We start from the raw sequence: 20,138 nt of genomic DNA, 5'->3' as shown, positions 1-20,138 counted from the left end.
ATATGACTTGATCAAAAAGCAGTAGATGTCCGTTACTAATACTGGAGTTGAACATTTTTGTGATATTTGTGGACTGAAATTTCTTTTACTCAAGATAGAAACTCCAGAACAAATTTTTTAGTAGACTCTTTTCTCGTGAATCAATCCGTCAGGTTTTCACAAAGACATCATGCCCTCCTCTACATGAAAATGATTTCGCAACGGTACATTGCTAGAATTGTACAGTGCAGTTTACCCACCGAATTTACTGTGAATTCTTGTTGGAAAAGTTTAGAATCAGAGAAATGGAATCATCCAAATCCATAAGTAGGATTCAACTTTGCGTAAGTAAATTCCAGAATAGGGAATTCAACACTATTTTCTTAGTTAAATAAATAACACACTGCCCGCGCTGGGTTGTTCGGATGGTGGAGGCGGGGTCCTTACTCCAAGTCTGTTTGGGTTCGATTCCAGTCTGCAACCCAGTTGTTTACCGTCCTAGGTATCGGTCGAGCCCGCTCTGCCTGGGCGCTGTGGAATTAGTCGGGTGGTTCTGAATACCCACATTGTCGAAAAAAAAAAAAAAAAAAATAACACACTGAATGCTACATTACCATAGTAGCCTTTTCTCTTCTTTCTTATTTTCCACCTTCCAATTTTTTACCCTTAACAACAGTAATGTTATTGGAACAGATCATAACAAATATTCTGTAGAAAATTGTTAGATTTAAGAAGAGGGGTTAGATTTGGGAAATAATCCTGTGTTGAGTGCGAGTGAAAGGATTACTATGCAGCAATTTCATTCATTTGTTAATAGTAATTTTTTTTCCCACTCACTGATAATGTGTACTTTCGTGAATAGAAACTTGCACTTTAATGAATAGCAACGTACACCTTGATGAACAAGTGGTTACATAAAAAAAAATTATACATTTGGATTGTGATATTTCTTCTTACTATGTACGTATAATTCTAATATTGGTGAATTCGTTTAAATTTTACCACTAAAACAAGTGGCAAAGGCATGTCTTAATACTAAATGTTGCTTTGATGTCATATCTTATAAAATTGAAATACCACTGAAATATTCATAAGAACAATAGAAAGCCCATTCTTTTATCTGAGTTCTGTTTACCAGATTCCTTCTAATCAAGAACTTGTGATTAATATCCATCCAGAACAATTGAATGGAAGTTCAAGAGGGATGACAAGAAGGTCAAAAAATTATGCTAGCAGCTTATTAAGGGCAATTAAAAAGCTTGTTAGGAAATTATCTTAGATCCTAAAAAATTTTTTCAGCTGTTTCTTTATACAAGGACGAAATCTTAAAAATGCGATACATGTAGACCCCCAATATTTACACACACAAAACATTTTGTACTAACTACCCACAGTAAAAAAAAAAAAGAAAATGTTTTTATATTTCTTTTTATTAAAAACAGAATTGTGTAGCACAATACTTCCAAACCTTTTCAAAGTGGGCAATCCATTACCTTCCCAAGAAAAAAGTGACATTTGATTTTCATAGTTAATTAGCACATACCTCTTTTAGGAAGTATAGATTTTAAATACTTAAATCGAGAATTCCCTTCTTTCTCATAAACCAATGATGCACGTTGTTCTTTAGCTAGGTTTCTAACTTTCTATGCATGTTATTAGTCATGGTGAAAACAATTCAGTCGAGATTCCATTACACATGAAAAAATCCTTTCAATCCAAAATTATGCTAGACATTTAAAATCACTTGATCAATTGGGTACAATTTTTCCATCTCTGGTTAAAAATTCTTTTCATGTTACTGATAGAAATATTGTGAGATCTTTTAACATTTGAAATTTAAAGATATAGTTTTCTTTTCTAGCTAGATTAAGGCTTACTGGTGTTGATTATGAAACTAAGTTGGTATGATCCATTTCACAGGAAATTAGAGAAAAATTCTAAACAATATTGTTGAGAGCAAACGTAAAATATTACATCTACAGAGATATCCGATTGGATATCTCTTATTTATTACACACTTTTCTGCATGAATGAAATAGGCAAGAACTTTATGGAAAGTGAATGAAGAAACAAACATTTTGAAATCTGCAAAAAAAGTGTTTAAACATTGAGTATTAGAATCAAGGGCACTTGGGTTTTCCTTTGGAGTTGAGCTTGTCTCTGTAACATCGGCATTCAGATTTGTTGCCATATGTTCCAGAAGGAACGCAACTACATGCAGCACAGCAGATTCCACAATACTTCAGGCAACGCTTCATCAAGCCTGCTTTGGAGCATCTCACCCCACACCTTGAGTCGCAGAAACCTTTTGATATATTGAAATCAGAACAAGAAAATGTCAAAATTGAATGAAATGTACCAAAATCAACATCGTACAACTTCTTAAAAACAAACTGCCAAGTGGTCAACGTTGTTATAGTTGTTGACGAGGGTTCCAATCTCAATACTCTATTCTCTTTTTTTTTTTTTTCATTTTCTTCCCTATTATGTTTTGGATTAATATATCACCATTAATATATGATACCTACTCTAAATTTAAATTGAAAATCTGAATTATATATATATATATATTATATCCGGTCGTGATAATATATACACTATTTTGCGTATATAAGATTAACTCTTATACTTCTCATTTCTCCAAAGAAAAAAACTGACTTTTTTTTTTTTTGTTTTTGAAATATAAATAACCATGAAAGAGTTGGGTGGAAAAGAAATTGAGCAAGTTCTTGAGCCATGAATAGATGCTTAAGAATTGTCATGTGCTATTCAATGACTAAAGGGTATTCCCAAATCAAGAAAGGTCCTTATTCTTTAGCTCTACACTAACATTAAGATTCCAAAAACAATAATAAAAATATTTGCATAAAAGCTACTACATTAGCATTAAGTGATGTCGCTACTAGTGGGAAAAAAGTATCTTACTTGTATTTGCCATTGCAATTTCGAAAAGTGAGGAGCTCAAAAGTAGTGTCACCAGTAGCAAACTAACAACATAAAGCTTCATTGTGCTTCCAAATTAGAGGCTTAACTATAAAAGGTGGAAATGAAAGAAGCAAAATTTGAAAACAAATCAAAACAAGCTTAAAGGTTGAAGGAGGTGAAGAATTAGGGAGGGTTTATGCAAGTATTTATAGTTGTATCTTTGGATGGCTGATCAGCCATCTCATGATGGTGCAAATTATTCATATCCATGCAAAAGAAGTAGGTGTTTTAGGTGGAGGTACAGGCAAAGACATATGTCTTAAAAAACATGTACGTCCAGGCAGGATCCAGACTGTTTGCATGGTGGTTATGGTGCTTCTGTTGTTAAAAATATTAGGCTATTTGGCCTGTTTTGTCTCTTTACAGCTTCTTAATCCTTTTGCACAGCATTGAAACAGAGGATTTGTGGGTTACACCAACTATTTCATTATGCAATCTACACTCTGGCTGATTCCTGGCTTTACAATTTGTAACTAGAGACCCCATCACGGTTGGTCACTAACCAGCCCCCCATGATTGGGTAACGAATAATCAACAGTTGCAAAATTGACATTAATTTCATAGTCTTTTGAAATTCTTCCTTTGCCCTAGTGATTTGCTCAATTTTTGGATCGAAATGACAGTATCCAAGACTTAATCATGTAGACGATTACGGTTATCTCGAACTGCATTTCGAGAAGTTGGCCTGATAGCAAGAATTTCATTTCTTTACAAGGACAATGTAAATGCGAAACAATCTAGAAAGTATAAGATGACATTGCAAATGGTGAAAGGAACTTTAAGAAATTTACAAATATAGGGCAAAATAAAAGAAGTTAAGAATTTGCTATCTTTTGTTTATTTTTTGTTTTTAACTATTATTTGGGGGTAAACTCGACCCATACGGCTGGGATCAATACAAATCGATTACATTTAAAAAATTACTATTAAATCATATAGATGGTGGAAGAAAAACTAATGCATAGTTTAAAGAATGTGCTAACCTTGCCAAAAGAGCAGACTTTAGTTATTACTTGGTAATAATTGCCTGAAATTTATAAGCATTGTGGCCCATCCAGAAATTTGGCCTTTTAGAAAGAAAATAAAATTTCAAACAACCGATAAGGATTTAAGATCGTTCATGATGTACAATGATTGGCACCCTTCCCCCTCCAATTCTTTATTCTCCTGTCATGACTCATCTACTCTCTAAAAATGGTTTATAATTTACACAGATAAAGTATCCTAGGCGTGCATAATATAGTGTTGCCTGGTCCGATTTTATGTAGGGATTAGCTTCCGGGGGGTTTTACATGTGTACTTCCAATTGTTAGAAAAGACGTACATCTAGGCATGGTCCAGACAGATCAGGATTCTGTGTGAGGCACACCGCAAACACATTTTATGAGATGTAGACACTATTATAACAAATGTACGCATTAACACAATAACATATAAAAAAATAACAAATTTTTGGGCCCAAATTTCAGTGAAAGAGAAAAGCCATGATACCAGCCGATTCTATACTATAGTTGAAATTGGCCATGATATCGATCCGATTTTACGCTACAGTTGAAATTGTCAAATAATCGGTCAAGATCGGTCAAATCGGTAAATCTGGTCGAACCGGTGATTCTCGATTTTCAATTTTTCCCTCAATAATTTTTTTAAGTTTTGCAAAATGCAGCTAAGCAAGAATTGTACTCGAGACCTTGGCTATAAAAGACCAACGCAATAACTATTGCACCATCACATCTAGTTAATTTTTTTATACTACATTTATATAAAACAAATCTCCATCTTTCTTTCCTCCGTTTTCTTTACAAAATCTCATCCTCTCATGATTCTTTTTCTCTAATCTTCAAAGTTCTTTCTCTGCCCTTTTCTTTTGTTACTCCCTTTTTAATCAAACCTCTTGAGTTTTAATTTATTGATGTTTTCTTCCATCTTTTAATTTTGTTTTTGTCTATTAAATTGAAAAAAAATTAAAAAAATAATTATTTTTCTTTAACTCTAAAGACTAATTATTAAATGCCACAACTGCCCATTTTCATCTCTTTTTTTGCTTCTATCAAATTTGCATCTCTATTTTCGATTCTCCTGACTTCCTCCAAACTTCTTTTTTTTTTTAAGTTGCAATTTCTAAATTTAAAAAATATAAATTACAATTTAAACTCACAATGTCTAATTCCCATAGACGTGAATTTTGTATAATTTCAAAATATTGTGATATTTTTGGGTTGGATTTAAGATTATTTTTAAATAGATATAATTGAAATTGAGATGAAATTTATTTGTTTCAACTTATAATTTAAAAAATTTATTGTTGAAAATTCAAATTCTTTGAAAATATTAAACTTTTTATCATATAAAGTTTTAAATTAGTCCATTGCGTGTCTTATTTTGTGCATATATATATTTATATAAATTATTTTTTAAGATATTCATTGAACCAGGGTTGAACAGGTCCGATCGGTTAAATCTTGACTCAAACATCTCACCGATTCAATTAATGGATCGAGTTTTAAAACATTGGATACTTCTGGTGTTAAAATTATTACCTATTTTGTCTGTTTACATCTTCTTAAAATGTATGGACCTCTTCGAAACTAAGAAATTGTGGTTTCCGCGGTTTTACAACAACTATTGAACTGTAACTTCCGCACTCTGGCCGATTCATTGCTTTATGCTTTCTATAATTCGAGACCCTTCAAGGTTTGCTACTCACCAGTCCCCAATTTTTTTTTTTTTTTTTTTAATTAGTGGCAGAACAAGGATTCCAAGGTTAGGGAGCAACTACTTAGTTTACAATAGACACTATTTCCAAAGGCAAAATTTTTTTGTACATAATAAATTATAATACAGAAAACTTTAGATAACTAGCTAGTACGATGGCTGTGTTAATGATAGAACTATATAGAATTTCACGTACAATAATAATGTCGAAGCAATGATATGATTAGCTTTTTTTTTGAGCACTAGATCACAACTATAATTCTTGAAAAATTAATTCAAATGAAAACTACTAGTTCATCTGTATGTACCATGAGTTTCAAGATTCTTCTTTTGTTTTGAAAATAAAACTTAAAATTTTTTTTGAATGTGTTCATGTCTAAAGTAGGCAATGAAAACAAATACTTTATGAACTTAGAGGGGCAATATAAATAAAGAAAGGAAATTTGAAAATTTTCAGGAGGTGTCAATGGAGGAATTTTTCAAAGTTGAGAGGTGTGATTGTCCACCCTCAACTTAATATGGCTCTGCTCCTGTTTGTAACTAAGAATCAACAATTGCAACATTCACAATCTTTGGAATTCTTTCATGGCCCATAGATATTTCTTCACTTTTTTTTTTACTAAAAATTCTGAGATGACAGCATCGACGACATAAATATAAGGACGGTTAAGTTTATCTCAGACTTAGTTTTGAGAAATCGGCCATGATAGTACAAATTACATTTCTTCAGAAGGGCAACATAATCGATAAATGGAAATCTAGAAAGTTTAAGTGCCTATTGCAAAGGGTAAAGGAATTTCAAAAAATTTAGGGCAAATTACACTTTACCCCTTGTGGTTTAGTATTTTTGTACATACACCCCTATGGTTCCTAAAACTATACATAACCCCTTCATAGTTTGGATTACGTATCAAAGTAACGAAATTTACAATCCATAACGGAATCACCTAAAATGTCAAAAATACCTCTATGTCAAGTTGAAAATTATTTACTAACCACAGGGGGGGTTATGTGTATATTTTGAAAACCATAAGGGGGTTATATAGCAAAGCATTAAACCATAAGGGGGTTATATGGTAAAACATAAAACCATACCGGGTTAGCGTGTCATATATACATATTATGTTTATATATTTTGATCACTTCAAGCATTTTAATTTTTAAACAAGAGTAATTTCAACATTTTTAAAGATTTTGTTATGAATGATCATTTCCGTCACTTTGATACTTTAATTCAAATAATGAGGGGGTTATGTATAGTTTTTGAAACCATAGGAGGGTTATGTACAAAAAATACTAAACTATAGGGGGGTTAAATGTAATTTGTCCAAAAATTTAGAGGGTGCAAATGTAAGGCAAAATAAAAAGTGTTCGGAGGTTGGTAATCCCTTTTCAGAGTAGATCGTTAGTTTTTATTTATCAATCATTGCCCACAATTTTATGAAAACTGTGCATGGCCCCAGCCAATAATTTGACCTTTTGGCACGAAAAATATTAGTCAAACAACCGACAAGGATTAGGGATTGTTGGTAATGTTTGTTACCGATTCTTTTTACTCCTCTCATCCACTTTGAGATTCAATCAAAGGAGGAGAAATATATTATCCTAGGCATGCATAATAGATTGTGGCCTGGATTTGATTGCATAATTTCAGTTATGAAAAAGAGAAGGGTTATTATCACTTTACCCCCTTAAGATTCGGTACAACTATCAATTTTCCCCTTTACGTTATCTTTTAGTCACTTTACCCCTAAAACTAACGGTCAAACTTAATGGAGTTTGTTAATTAAAGTAAAAAGACAAGTTTAGCCCTTAAAGTTATTATCATTTTACCCCCATTAACTATAGTCTCAATATCAATTTATCCCATAGAGTTATTTTTTAGGCAATTTATCCCACCATTAAATCAATTTAGCAAGTTAAAAAATTTTAGAAGAAAGTACCCTCCTCTTTGTATAATAAAATTAATAAAAAATTTAGAGTGGCTCTTCTCCTCTTTAGTATCAAGAAAAAAAGTCAAAATATTAATTCCTTTCTTCTTAACAATCTTATTAATATTAAAAAATAGAAAGATCGGAAGGGGGAGGGAGAGGGGGAGAGAGAGATAGAGAGAGAGAGAGAGCTCAATTCCTTTAGAAAATACAAATAAGAAAAAATTGAATACTTTTATTATTTTAAAATTATTTCACTTTACTGTTTATTACCGGATTTCAATTCTAATCCCAACAATCTTAAATTAATACGATATTGTTAGACTTTTTTTCCTTTACAAAATCTAATTTTCTGTCATCTTCTTTCCTATCTCTTTTTCTTTTCATAGTATTAATAAGTGTGAAAAAAGAAATTTGAGAAAACCCTTTTATTTTTATATTTTTGGATCTCTTAAAGTGAAAAAAAAGAAGAATAATCATTCTAAATTTTTTATTTTTAATTATATATATAAGGGTAAATATATTTAAATTTTTTGACCACAGTAGTTAGATTAACGATGAAGTAAAATGTCAAGAAAATAACGTTAGGAATTAAATAGATTATATCACTATAATTTAAAGGAATAAAGTAATAATAACAGTGTAGTAATGTTATAGAATAAAAGGGTATTTTTGTCCAAAATTTCTTAATATGTTGGTTGAATTACTTATGGGGGTGAAGTGAATAAAAGATAACGTTAGGGGGTAAACTGATAGTAGTGATATAGTTTAAGGGGGTAAAGTGATAATAACCCAAAAGAGAATGACAAATTTGTAAACTTGGTCCAGCACTTCCCTTGCCACAAAAAATCAGGTAGTTCCTGTTTAGTTGCCCTTCTATTGCACGAGTAATTCACTCCGAACTGAAATTTCTATTGCCAAAATTGTCTTTCATAAGGTAATTTTTTCCCTTATTGTTTTCAAAGTAGAAGGGGGCCAAAATAAGTTAAATGCATGAACAAGAATCCAAATTATTTGTGGTTGATGGGTTTCAAACGTTTAGGTGCAAACTTAAGCTGGTTTCCTTGCACTCACCTTAAGTTTGAGGTAGGATGTTAATGTAAATGATTTAGTGTATCAACTAGTGTATTATATTCTATTAATTAGCATTAATTTGGGATTTACTTAATTAGTATCAATTACGAATTTATCTCATATAAATTATTCTAGATTCAATGTATTAGTTATTTAAATTCACTTTGTACAAGCTATAAATATATGCATAATTTTCTTACAAAAACTTTGAGAAACATATTCATTTCTCCCAATCCTACATTTATCTAATAAAATTATGCAAACATGACAAGATTTCAAGTCAAAAATTGTAGTGCCTCGCGTTATCATCATTGTGACAATGTTGAGACAATATTTTTAGCTTCATTTATGTCAAAATTTGCATTTCATTTATATCAAGAGGTAGGATTTTATGTCACCCTCTATTATGTACTCTTTTCCACATCTTGATAAACATAATTAACTTGCAAAGCACATGTGGACGATACAAAATTTTTTTCTCCATCCTCTTTAACTCTTTTTTTTTTTTTTCCTGGTTTTACATGATACCTACATTTCTTAGCTATCTTAGGTTGAAGTGTATGAGGATTCCAGAAAAAAGAAGCTGAAGATTGGATCCAACGCTTATAAACTGCAACCCAAGCCACTACTGCCAACTCTGCTTTCTAATGAGCCCAAATGGTATGAAATTAATGAAAGAAGAAAGGGGTTGAAAAAACTGATCCAAAATTAGTAACTTTTTTTTTTTTTAATTTGAGACAAAAATTAGAGTGAAAATAATAGATTGATGTTCATGAAGAAGAGGAAGAACATCTCTTCAACAAACTCTACAAAAATAGCATGCAACTGTTTCCCGTGGATTGCATTCAAGAGATATGTATCCACACCTTCTTTCGACGCATATTAACCCCAAAAATTCATCATTGTCCACATGGTCCTTTGAGCCAGCAATGTTGCGAAGTTTCTCAATCATTTTGACCATTATCTGTGCAAAGAGGCAGATTAACTAATGTCTGTGTTGTGTGGATTCGAATCAAATCTACAGAACATCAGTTTTTCCAATATCATTTCTCCTATGAGGTGTGGAAGCTGTGAATTCACATCTTGAGATATATTTTTAATACTTTTTCATGATTTACAAATTGAAAAAAAAGAAAATTGTAGTTTTGATACCTAAATTTTGACACGAGCAGTTTTAATTCCCATACGTGCAGTTTATGGGCATGGTACGAGTAAACACGAATTACATTAACAAATTGAATTTAATTTCAATGACTTTAAACACATTCTTGCCAATGCAGATAAGAACAATTTAACTTTTCCCATATATAAAAAAGATGTGGAAACTTTCTCTCTCTCTCTCTCTCTTTCTCTCTCAAGTAATCGCCTACTAACATGGGTTGAAAAAAAAGTAGCTGTATACTAACCTATGTCTGTCTACTTTCTGCTATTGTTGGAGCTTCCGAGCTCCAATGAGTTACACTGTTATCTTCCACCACTAGTCCTGCCTATATTACCTTCGTCTCGGAGTGGATTTTTGTTTTGGTTCTGTTTTCCCAGCTTTTATGGAGTTTTCTTGTTAGATTCTTATGGCAGCCAGAATGAAGCTGAATCCTGTATGCAATTGGATCTTTGCTTTGAAGAAATGTTAGTGAGTTGCAGCCAGAGAAAGTTCAATAAGGATGAGGGGAGTGGTAGTAAGCTAGATGAAGAGCATTGAGAAAGACCTCCCTACATTTCCCTCTTTGGCTGAAACTCAGATGCAAGGTAGAAAAGTTAATGGTTTTGAGTTAGGCAGTGCTTTCCACTGAAACTGGCTTCTTGGCTACAAATCATATGAAATCTGGAACTTCTCATGGGGACATGAGATTTTCATATATTCCTTCTCAGAATATTCAGTCTTCGCTTGTGCCTATAGTTAAGCTTTGTCATTTTGAGGGGGAGAGTAGTAAGAATGTGGTGCTACAATGATGGACCCAAAATGATAAATACACAAAAACTCACAAGAACAATCAAGAAAAACCGATATAGAGGCAAAGAAATTCTTTATTGATGAAAATCAAGCAGTGGCGCAAAACAAAGAAAACACAGCAGACAGACACTTCTCACTATAATGTCTTTATGCAGCTGTATAATTATATGTCAAATGCAAACAGCCAGACTTAGTACTTATATCCTATACAAAAACTTTTACTAATACTAATAAAGAATTCATACCTACATGGCCCACCTTAATAAAACCAACCAATCAGACTAAAGGCACATGGCAACATAAATAAATAGCAAAAGTTTGGTTTATATTTCTCCATACAAGAAGTCCCTTGGCCTTTTGGGTAGTAAAATGTGTTCTTAAGGCTGTGGAGTCCCTCTCTCGATCTAGCTCTGAAGAATTCAAGACAATTCCCGTCCGGATTCAATTTCCTGGGCTTAGCTTGCACTACTATATAATTGGGATACTTAGCAATTTACCTAGTTTCATTGGTCAGCTTTGTATATAGATCAGCACACAGTTATATGTACAAACTTGGGTGTCATTTGCTAGAGTGTGTGTTGAATTTGAGTGTTGGTGAAACTGTTTACCAGTCAATTGAATATAAATGGATTCTCCATGCTGTGCTAAGTGCTCTGGAAACTACACCAGTAAATGTCCTCTACATCCTAAAGCGAGTCAGAAATGGATGCCTAAGATTGCTTAGCAGAAGAATATTCATGTAGTGAATAATGTTGAACCCAAATTTAGGGTTCTAATAATAATTATGCATGCAACTTTGTAAATTGAAGGATGAAATAATCACTCAAAAAATATGTGGGAGAGAAGAAAATAAATAACTCACAATATAATTGATATTTCAAACTATGGAAGAAAGTTGCACCAGAATAAATCCTAACAAACTCTCTTGGACTCTCTTGAATCTCTTAGGATGTATTTGATAAAATTGAAGTTTGAAAACTGAACTTTGAAATTTGAAATTTGAATATATTAAATTATTGAATTATTAAATACTAAATTTGATGCACTTGAGTGTCTATCATATTAAGTGATAAATGAATAGTTTATCACTTATTTTTGGGAACAAGTTTTGTTTAGAAAACTTAGCGCTACTTAATCAATAGACATAATCAATTTTTTGTTATTAAACGCATCTAAACATGTTAAGATCTGAATGTATTAAGTTTAGATACTGAATTGAGTAATCAAACAGAACCTACTTTATTTTTTAAAAAAATACTCCAACTAATACCATCTTTATAACTTATCAAAATTTGTAAAATACGAAATTACTTTCATAAAAAATTACCAAATAAAATACAAACTCCAAAATAACACAACTACTAAAAACCTCATTCCAATAATATTAATAAATAAATAAATAGAAACTTCTAGATTTGGTTTATTTTGCCAACGGATAAGCATTGGACAAAGGCCCCTAGAGCTAAATTCTAGTAAACCAAGAGGATTGTTTTAGAATATGGTGTCTACCACAGCTAGCTCTAGTAGTGAGGCTGGGGTGGAAGTGTTTGCTGCTACATCTCCTAGAAAGCCTCCTGGAAGTGTATTGGTTACGGATATTGAGATCCAACGTTTCTTTGCACATATCATTAGTTTATCTGAAGGGTTCAATTTAGCAAAAATGTTTACTAATGAACTTAATTTTCTTTCCAAATTAGCATATACTAGTACTAATTAAACGAAGCTGACAAGAAGATCTTTTCAAGTCACGTTTAAGCATGACTGAAATTGATCACCCTTTGAACCATTTCAAGTCGCGTTTAAGCATGGCTGCGATTCCAGGAAGTGTTCTTTCTCACATCATGTCTAATCTTCCACCATGGAAAATGAATTGCTTATAATTACAATCTTCAAGTTAAGGATCAATTGCTTTGTATAACCAGATGATGGACAAAAAAAGGAATTTTGAAATTTTGTAAAGGAGGTACAAAAACTAAAAGAAATGCCATACACGAAATTCTATTTATTATGCAATAAATTATGTACAACTAATCTTTTAATACTTTAATGATTAATTTACACTTGAATTCGCCTAGAAAAGAAAATTTACACTTGGCTTCTTTACCTTTTTTTTTTTTTAAATTCTGGATATTCCTCATCTTCTTCTTCCTTTTCTTTTTTTATTCATATAGATAGAATTTCATTGCTATTCTTCAAAAATATGCACGGCAGAAGCACGAAAACTGCAGCATGATGGACATCTTCCCGACCCACATTATAATCAGACATCCTTCAATCAAATAAGACCGATAAAAAGAGGAAAGTTAAAAGGAATTAGTAATCTTATAAAAAGCAAGATCGAATGTGGAACCGGAAAATTGAAGTTACTAGACCTACTACATGAAATATGAATGAATGGAAAATTTGATTTCACCAAGTAGAAACTGCAGCTGATAATGTGTTGAAGATATGCTCTTGCTGTTGCTAGTGTACTCCACATATGCAATGGTAAAGAAAATGTTCTTTCATGTTCATCAATGAAGTTAGGATGTATGGGATGGGAGTTGAGAGCTATTACTTGTGATATCTGTAATTTGCGGAAAAATATCCGTTTGTAGCTTCATTTGGATAATTAAGAAGAAGAAGTAATAGTAATATATTTTGTCACACACATCGTGAGAAAACATTTCATCGAAGTGCATATTCTATGTTGCACAAAATTTGCAATGTTCATTTGGCTTTAACCGTTTTCAGCTATGTACAATTATCTTTTTTTTTTCAATTGTACGTTTAGCCCAATTGAGTAGTAAACAATAGAATTTCTTTGTAATTTGATATTAAAAAACCATGTGTATAAGCCCATTACTGTACGGACAACATAATAACAAGAAGCAGTTTTAATAGTACGGAAATAAAGTGTCCCTTCGGGGACATCCGATATAATTGGAATGACACAGAGAAGATTAGCATGGTCCCTAATAAAGGTTTAAACACTAAAAGGTCATAAATATGAATTATTTATAAGTCATGGATTATTTTGCAGGAGTTTGCCTGTGACGCCCCCACTTCTCCTTAAGGCGAATCAAAGGGTATCTGCGGGACGCCTGCCCAACTCTCGCCAGGACTCACGCAAAACATTCAAGCTTATTACCAAACTAACTTCACAAGTACAATAACATAAATACAATAATGCGGAAGCGTTCAAGTTTAACCATGGTCATTCATTATCCAACCCGTACATCGGGTGTTCAAAATACAACTTTAAACCCAAATATACCTTATGCCCAAATACTACATTCCAATTATAAAAGCACAACCCAAAACCAAGAGGCATAGACAAAATATGATAGAAACCCTAAATAATAGTACATCAGGAGAGTTTCTCCAATATGTCTCCGAATCCAGTCCTGTTAAGGAAAACAAATCTACAGGGTGAGCAAAACGCTCGTGAGACCAAGAACGCACAGGCAAGCACATTGCTCAAATAACAATCCCAATTTACAAGTCAAGCAATCATATTTTAATAATTAACAATTTACTGGAAAGATAACCAGAAACAATTCAAGGATACTGGAGCTCTCAGGAGCTATATATTCCACTTGCACATTCAATAACCTCCACGAATTGACACTCCGTCAATCGGGTAGGTTTAGTCCGTAGAACTCCACTTAACCTGTCCCCTTTCACCTTACATACCCCTGTATCGGGCCCGCCTGTCATTTGTTTGTGGCGATACTACTCGAGTATGCCAAGCAAGACCTCTCATTAGGTCAGGCTTATATATCTCATGGCTCGCCAAGGTTCCCGACCAAGCCCATGCCGGCTCGAATCCAAGGTCGGCCAATGAGATCTGGGCGTTCCCATGTGCATTTGTGTGTCGAGGAGATTCACTTCAACGACGTATGCAGTTATAGCATACTATTACATTTCATTCATTCATTCAATACGTTTCAATCATTCATTCAATACATTTCAATCATTAAAATTTTATTTCTAATGAGAACGAGTGTGGTAAAGTACACACTCGACTCCACTTTCAAGATTTCCAATCATTAATAACAGTTAAGCATGTAACAAGTTTACATACACTTGACACTCACCAAGTATTAAGTGTAACTAAGGTCAAGGAAAGTTCAAGCGTCCACCGTGGGATCCTCTTGAAGGTTCTCGTGTGCGCTTGAGCAAATAATAGTGAATTATCATTCATATCTCAATTATCGAGGAATAATTCGTTCACTAGTATTAATCTAGAGAATTTCGTGAAAATGAATCTCAATTACTCGTAAATCGAGGTTTGCGTGGGGTTTGATAACGTTCAAAAGTATTTAAGTATTTATCTAGGAAATCGGGGATAAAACGTTTAGATAATATCAACAGAATAAAGAGTTTTTGAAAAACTCTATTTCCTTGAAAGTTGGAAAATTTCAGTTTTGTTATGAATCTTTGAAAAATCGTAACTCACTCGACATAAGTCAAGAATTGGAAAACTTTATACCGTTAGAAACCTCTTAGAAAGTACTACAAGTTCCTAGAAGACACTTTTCCATCAATCGAAGTAGAAAGTGCTCAAAAATGAGCTTGAAGGTACTGACTCAGTTCACAAGGCAGAATTAAGTTGGATTTTGGCCAACTTTGAAAATTCGGCAAAATTCACACGTTACGAACCGGCCTCTGAAATTTGTAACTCAATTAGAGTTGCAAGTGAAGTTTATAGCAGAGCAAGCGGATCAGGAATCGAAGTTTCAAAGTTGGGGAAAATTCAAGACTGGAGAAGAATTTCCAGATTTGAACTTCCAAAATTGGAAGTTTAGTTAGGTATCGAAACGAACTTGGATTGGTACCAAAACTGGTAGTATTTTACTCTTATATGAAGGGTATCTCTCTATCAAGTTTCATAGAAAAATACCTTCGGGAAGATAGTCAACGAACCAACTAAAGTTTGGAAAAATTCTTAAGGCAATCTGCCTTTAATCCTTTTCTTTCCAAATCCAATCGTTTGGCTAAGAAAATCCTCCAATCATGGTTCATATGTGAAAGGAAAGTCTAAGGAACATTCATGGTACATTTGGTAGGTGTTTAACACCAAGAATTTCATTTAGTAAGACCACAACAAGTCTCATCTCAAATCTGTCCAAAACTAGGTTTTTCCAAAACAGAGCAGTGTTCTTGTTTTGATCACAACTCAGTCGCATTAACTCGGAATTGAGCATGGTTTATGGCGTTGGAAAATAAATTCATAGGGCTAAAAATTCACAGAAGAAAACGTTCTGAAATTTGGCAAACAACCAGCTCGAAATTGAGCCTCAAGTTGCTGCCTGAACAAATCATTCCAACAGAATAGAGAAACAGGATATCTGTTTTAAAACGAATGGTTCGGCTCTTACACATGGAATCAGAATGTGAATTTTATACCGTTGGAAAGGTATGGATATCTAGTTTCAAATGCCACCAACGGCACTCGATTTCAACATCGGAGGACAAAGTTATGGTCGAAATGCTACCGCTGGTCAGGGTTATCCGAAAACAGTTTTCCAGCTTGACTAGTTCACAAATAAATTCATTTGCCCAACCAAACGTTAATGTTTTCCAATGAAAATTTTTACACATCTAATACAACATATAAAAATCAGGTTCAAGCCATTAGATCATCAAAAATTGGCCTTATCATGGCCGAACAAAGCAGGGGCAGTTTCAGAAATTTTTGTCATGGCCTCAACTTTGAGTTTCCAACAATAATACTCCATAAATCTATCATTTTAACCACTAAACTACCATTAAAGCCAACATTAAACCTCTTATCAGCAACAACCCAAGAGTGGGAGTTCATAGAGCCCACTTTCAAATTTTTCAACAATATCAAGCCATCCATATACATGCAATTGCTTAGAGATGCATTTCTACTACCATAAACCAAGTTTAAGGTGTTGGATTATGTTATACCTCCTTAGTGCTTTAGATCAGAAAATTTCGGTCCTCAAGAGGCTCCAAGAAACCATGAAATGCAGCCCTTCAGTTAGCTAGATCCAACCTCCAAGTAGTTTCCTAGTTGAGCTACAAGTTTGGTGAAGATTGGTTGGAGTTTTGTTGTTGATTTGGTGAAGAAATTTTTGAAACAAGGGAGTTAGAGAGGGAGAGGGGCTGGCCGGCAATAGGAGAGAGAAGAAAGAGTGAAATTTGATCAAGGTTAACTTCCAAGAGAAGATTAAAATGAGTGGTGTAAATTCACTCCAAGATCAACTCTGATTAGGGCTCGTTTGGTGCGTTTAGGGCTCGATTTCTCTCGCGTTTGGTTCACTAGTGCACTAAACCTCTAAAGCACTTATGCTCATATAAATATTATTCACTCTTAGTTGTCCCGAAATAAGGGTCTAAAGTCCCTCAAATAAAGTCGCACGTGTGAAAATGCGTACCGTCAATTTTAACGCTATAACGCGAAACCTCTGAGAAATTCTTATAACGATAGTACTATTAACTATCACTTAAGTATTTAAATCTAAAATTACCTATTTTAAAACCGTTGTACATGTCTCAAATTTTTCCGGGCTAATTGTACTTTTTATTGGCAAAGATTTTCCAAACGCGTTTTCACCTTTTCTCTAAACAGGCTCCTAAGAAAATAATTTTTGAAACGAGACACTTTAAAAATGTAACGAAACTATAATATCATGTACTTAGGTCTAATGAGGCTAGAAAATAATAATCGGAGCAACTATTTGAATAAATAATTAAATGAGCAAAAATTAGGGGTCGAAAAATAATAATTTTACGAGTCCTCACATCCTCTCCCCCTTAAGAAAATTTCGTCCTCGAAATTTACCTTGATTGGCGAACAGGTTTGGATACTTTTCTCGAATTGCTTTTTCGACCTCCCAAGTTGCTTCCTCCAACCCATAGTTCTTCTAAAGGACTTTTACTAATGGTATCTGTTTATTCCTCAATTCCTTCACCTTCCTATCCAGAAGCTTAACCGGTTTTTCCTCATAGGTCAAAGTCTCATCAATCTCAACATTTTCCGGTTGCAAGACGTGAGAAGGGTCCGGATGATACTTCTTGAGCATAGATACATGGAACACATTATGGATTCGAGACAAACTCAGCGGTAATTCCAACTTATAGGCTACACTCCTTACACGTTGGATAACCTTGTAAGGCCCTACAAACCTTGGCTGTAACTTCTTTCCTTTTCCTGACATCAAACTTGCTTTCAAAGGTGTAATCTTGAGAAATACCAAATCTCCAACAGTAAATTCCAAATCTTTTCTTCGATTATCGGCATAACTCTTTTGGCGGCTCTGGGCGGTCTGAATTCTTTGGCGTACCAACCTTACTTTCTCATTAGTTTCTTCAATCCAAGATACTGTGGTCGGATCTAAGATTTTCCGTTCACCTATTTCATCTCAACAAAGTGGAGACCTACATCTCCGACCATAAAGTGCCTCATACGGGGCCATCTGAATAGAAGAGTGGAACTATTATTGTAGGCAAACTCCACTAAAGTAAAAAACTTACTCCAACTCTCTCCAAAATCCAGAACACAAGTCCGTAACATGTTCTCAAGAGTTTGAATTGTCCTCTCCGACTGTCCATCCGTCTGGGGATGATAAGTGGTACTAAAGTTCAATTTAGTCCCTAACACTTCTTGCATCTTTTGCCAGAACCTCGAAACAAATCTTGGATCTCTATCCGACACGATACTGACAGGTATTCCATGCAACCTAATGATCTCATCCAAATACAACCTGGCCAACTTCTCCAATGGGTATTTTATAATAATCGGCAGAAAATGAGCTGATTTGGTCAATCTATCCACGATTACCCAAATCGCATCATGGCCTCTCTGTGTTCTTGGTAACCCCGATACAAAATTCATAGTGATATTCTCCCATTTCCACTCAGGTATTTCTAGAGGTTGCAAAAGCCCTGATGGTTTCTGATGTTCGGCTTTAACCTGTTGACAAATTAAGCATGTTTGAACAAATTGAGTAATCTCCTTCTTCATATTCTCCCACCAATAAAGACTCTTCAAGTCCTGGTACATTTTATTCCCTCCTGGATGTACTGTAAACTTTGATCGGTGTGCCTCTTCTAAAATTTTCTTTCTAAGCCCTTCATCCTTTGGCACGACTACCCGATTCTGAAATCTCAATACACCATTCGGTCCCAAGTTAAAATCCGATTTGTCTCCCTTTTTAACCTTTTCCGACCATTTCTGTACTTCAGTGTCCTTTCCTTGAGATTCCTTGATACGTTCCATCAAAGGAGAATTCAATACAATGTTCCCCAGAATTACTTTTCTCGGTTCCAGTCGAGGATTCCACTGACTAACATTTTTCAACAATTCGAATTCCTTAATCATCAATCCAGCCATCTGTACTTGGCGACTCAAAGCATCAGCCACTACATTAGCTTTCCCTGGATGGTATTTAATCGTACAGTCATAGTCTTCCAAAAAATTCTATCCATCTACGTTGTCTCAAATTCAATTCCTTTTGAGAAAATAAGTACTTAAGGTTTTTGTGGTCTGTAAAAACCTCAAATGTCACTCCATACAGATAATGCCTCCATTTCTTTAAAGCAAAAACCACAGCTGCTAACTCCAAGTCATGAGTCGGGTAATTCCCTTCATGCGGTTTCAATTTCCTAGAGGCATATGCTATCACTCTGTCATTTTGCATTAGAATACACCCCAATCCTTCCTTAGAAGCATCTGTGTAAACCACAAAACTATCCTTTCCGTTTGGCAAAGCTAACATAGGTGCCCTTGTCAACCGCCCTTTCAATTCCTGAAAACTTTCCTCACATTTAGGATTCCATAAAAACTTCCCATTTTTCTTGGTCAATTCAGTTATGGGTCCAGCAATTTTCAAAAAATCTTAAATGAATCTCCGGTAATACCCTGCTAATCTAATAAAACTCCGAATCTCGGTAGAGTTTTCCAGTCGTTTCCATTTCGAAACAACTTCAACTTTAGCTGGATCTACTTTAATCCCATTCTTAGAAATTATGTGTCCCAAGAAAATCACTTCTTTTAACCAGAACTCACACTTACTAAATTTAGCATATAGTTGATGTTTCCTTAAAGCTTGCAGAACAATCCTCAAATGCTTCTCATGATCCTCCACATTCTTAGAATACACCAAAATATCATCAATGAACACTACTACAAATTGGTCCAAATAGGGATTAAAAACCCTATGCATTAAATCCATAAAAGTAGCAGGAGCATTTGTTAACCCGAATGGCATCACGGCAAACTCAAAATTGCCATATCTCGAGTTAAAAGCAGTTTTGGGTATGTCCTTTTCCAAAATCCTCAACTGATAATAACCCTATCTCAAATCCAATTTCGAGAATACTACAACTCCTTGCAATTGGTCAAACAACTCGTTAATGTGGGGCAGTGGGTATTTATTCTTAATGGTGACGTCATTCAAACCTCTATAGTCTATACACAGTCTCAAACTCCCATCCTTTTTCTTAACAAACAAGACTGGGGCTCCCCACGGAGAATCACTCTCTTTTAT

At 34.0% G+C, this 20,138-nt stretch overlaps 1 protein-coding gene and 1 non-coding gene across 2 annotated transcripts; one reads left to right on the top strand and one right to left on the bottom strand.

Annotated features, from left to right (window-relative positions):
* Window positions 1-1,926: 1,926 nt before the first annotated feature.
* LOC113703437 (peamaclein-like) lies at window positions 1,927-3,089 on the bottom strand. The gene is made up of 2 exons (XM_027224796.2): window positions 2,905-3,089; window positions 1,927-2,284 (listed from the first exon to the last, which is right to left on the bottom strand). The coding sequence occupies exons 1-2, from the start codon at window positions 2,984-2,986 to the stop codon at window positions 2,100-2,102; spliced, it is 267 nt and encodes an 88-aa protein (XP_027080597.1). The 5' UTR covers window positions 2,987-3,089; the 3' UTR covers window positions 1,927-2,099.
* Window positions 3,090-13,532: 10,443 nt separating this feature from the next.
* On the top strand, window positions 13,533-13,634 carry LOC113705146 (U6 spliceosomal RNA). Its single transcript, XR_003451793.1, has one exon. It is a non-coding gene; the product is annotated as a U6 spliceosomal RNA (small nuclear RNA).
* Window positions 13,635-20,138: the final 6,504 nt, after the last annotated feature.

This window comes from Coffea arabica, chromosome 8e (genome assembly GCF_036785885.1).
Source record: "Coffea arabica cultivar ET-39 chromosome 8e, Coffea Arabica ET-39 HiFi, whole genome shotgun sequence".
NCBI classification, from domain to species: domain Eukaryota; kingdom Viridiplantae; phylum Streptophyta; class Magnoliopsida; order Gentianales; family Rubiaceae; genus Coffea; species Coffea arabica.
The sequence above is the reverse complement of the archived record's forward strand: the minus strand, read 5'-3'. Positions and strand labels throughout refer to the sequence as shown.

Coding starts and splice junctions, on each gene's coding strand:
- LOC113703437 (XM_027224796.2), bottom strand. CDS start 2,986: ATGAAGCTTTATGTTGTTAGTTTGCTACTGGTGACACTACTTTTGAGC. Junction 2,285..2,904: donor AATTGCAATGGCAAATACAA/GTAAGATACTTT, acceptor ATATATCAAAAG/GTTTCTGCGACTCAAGGTGT.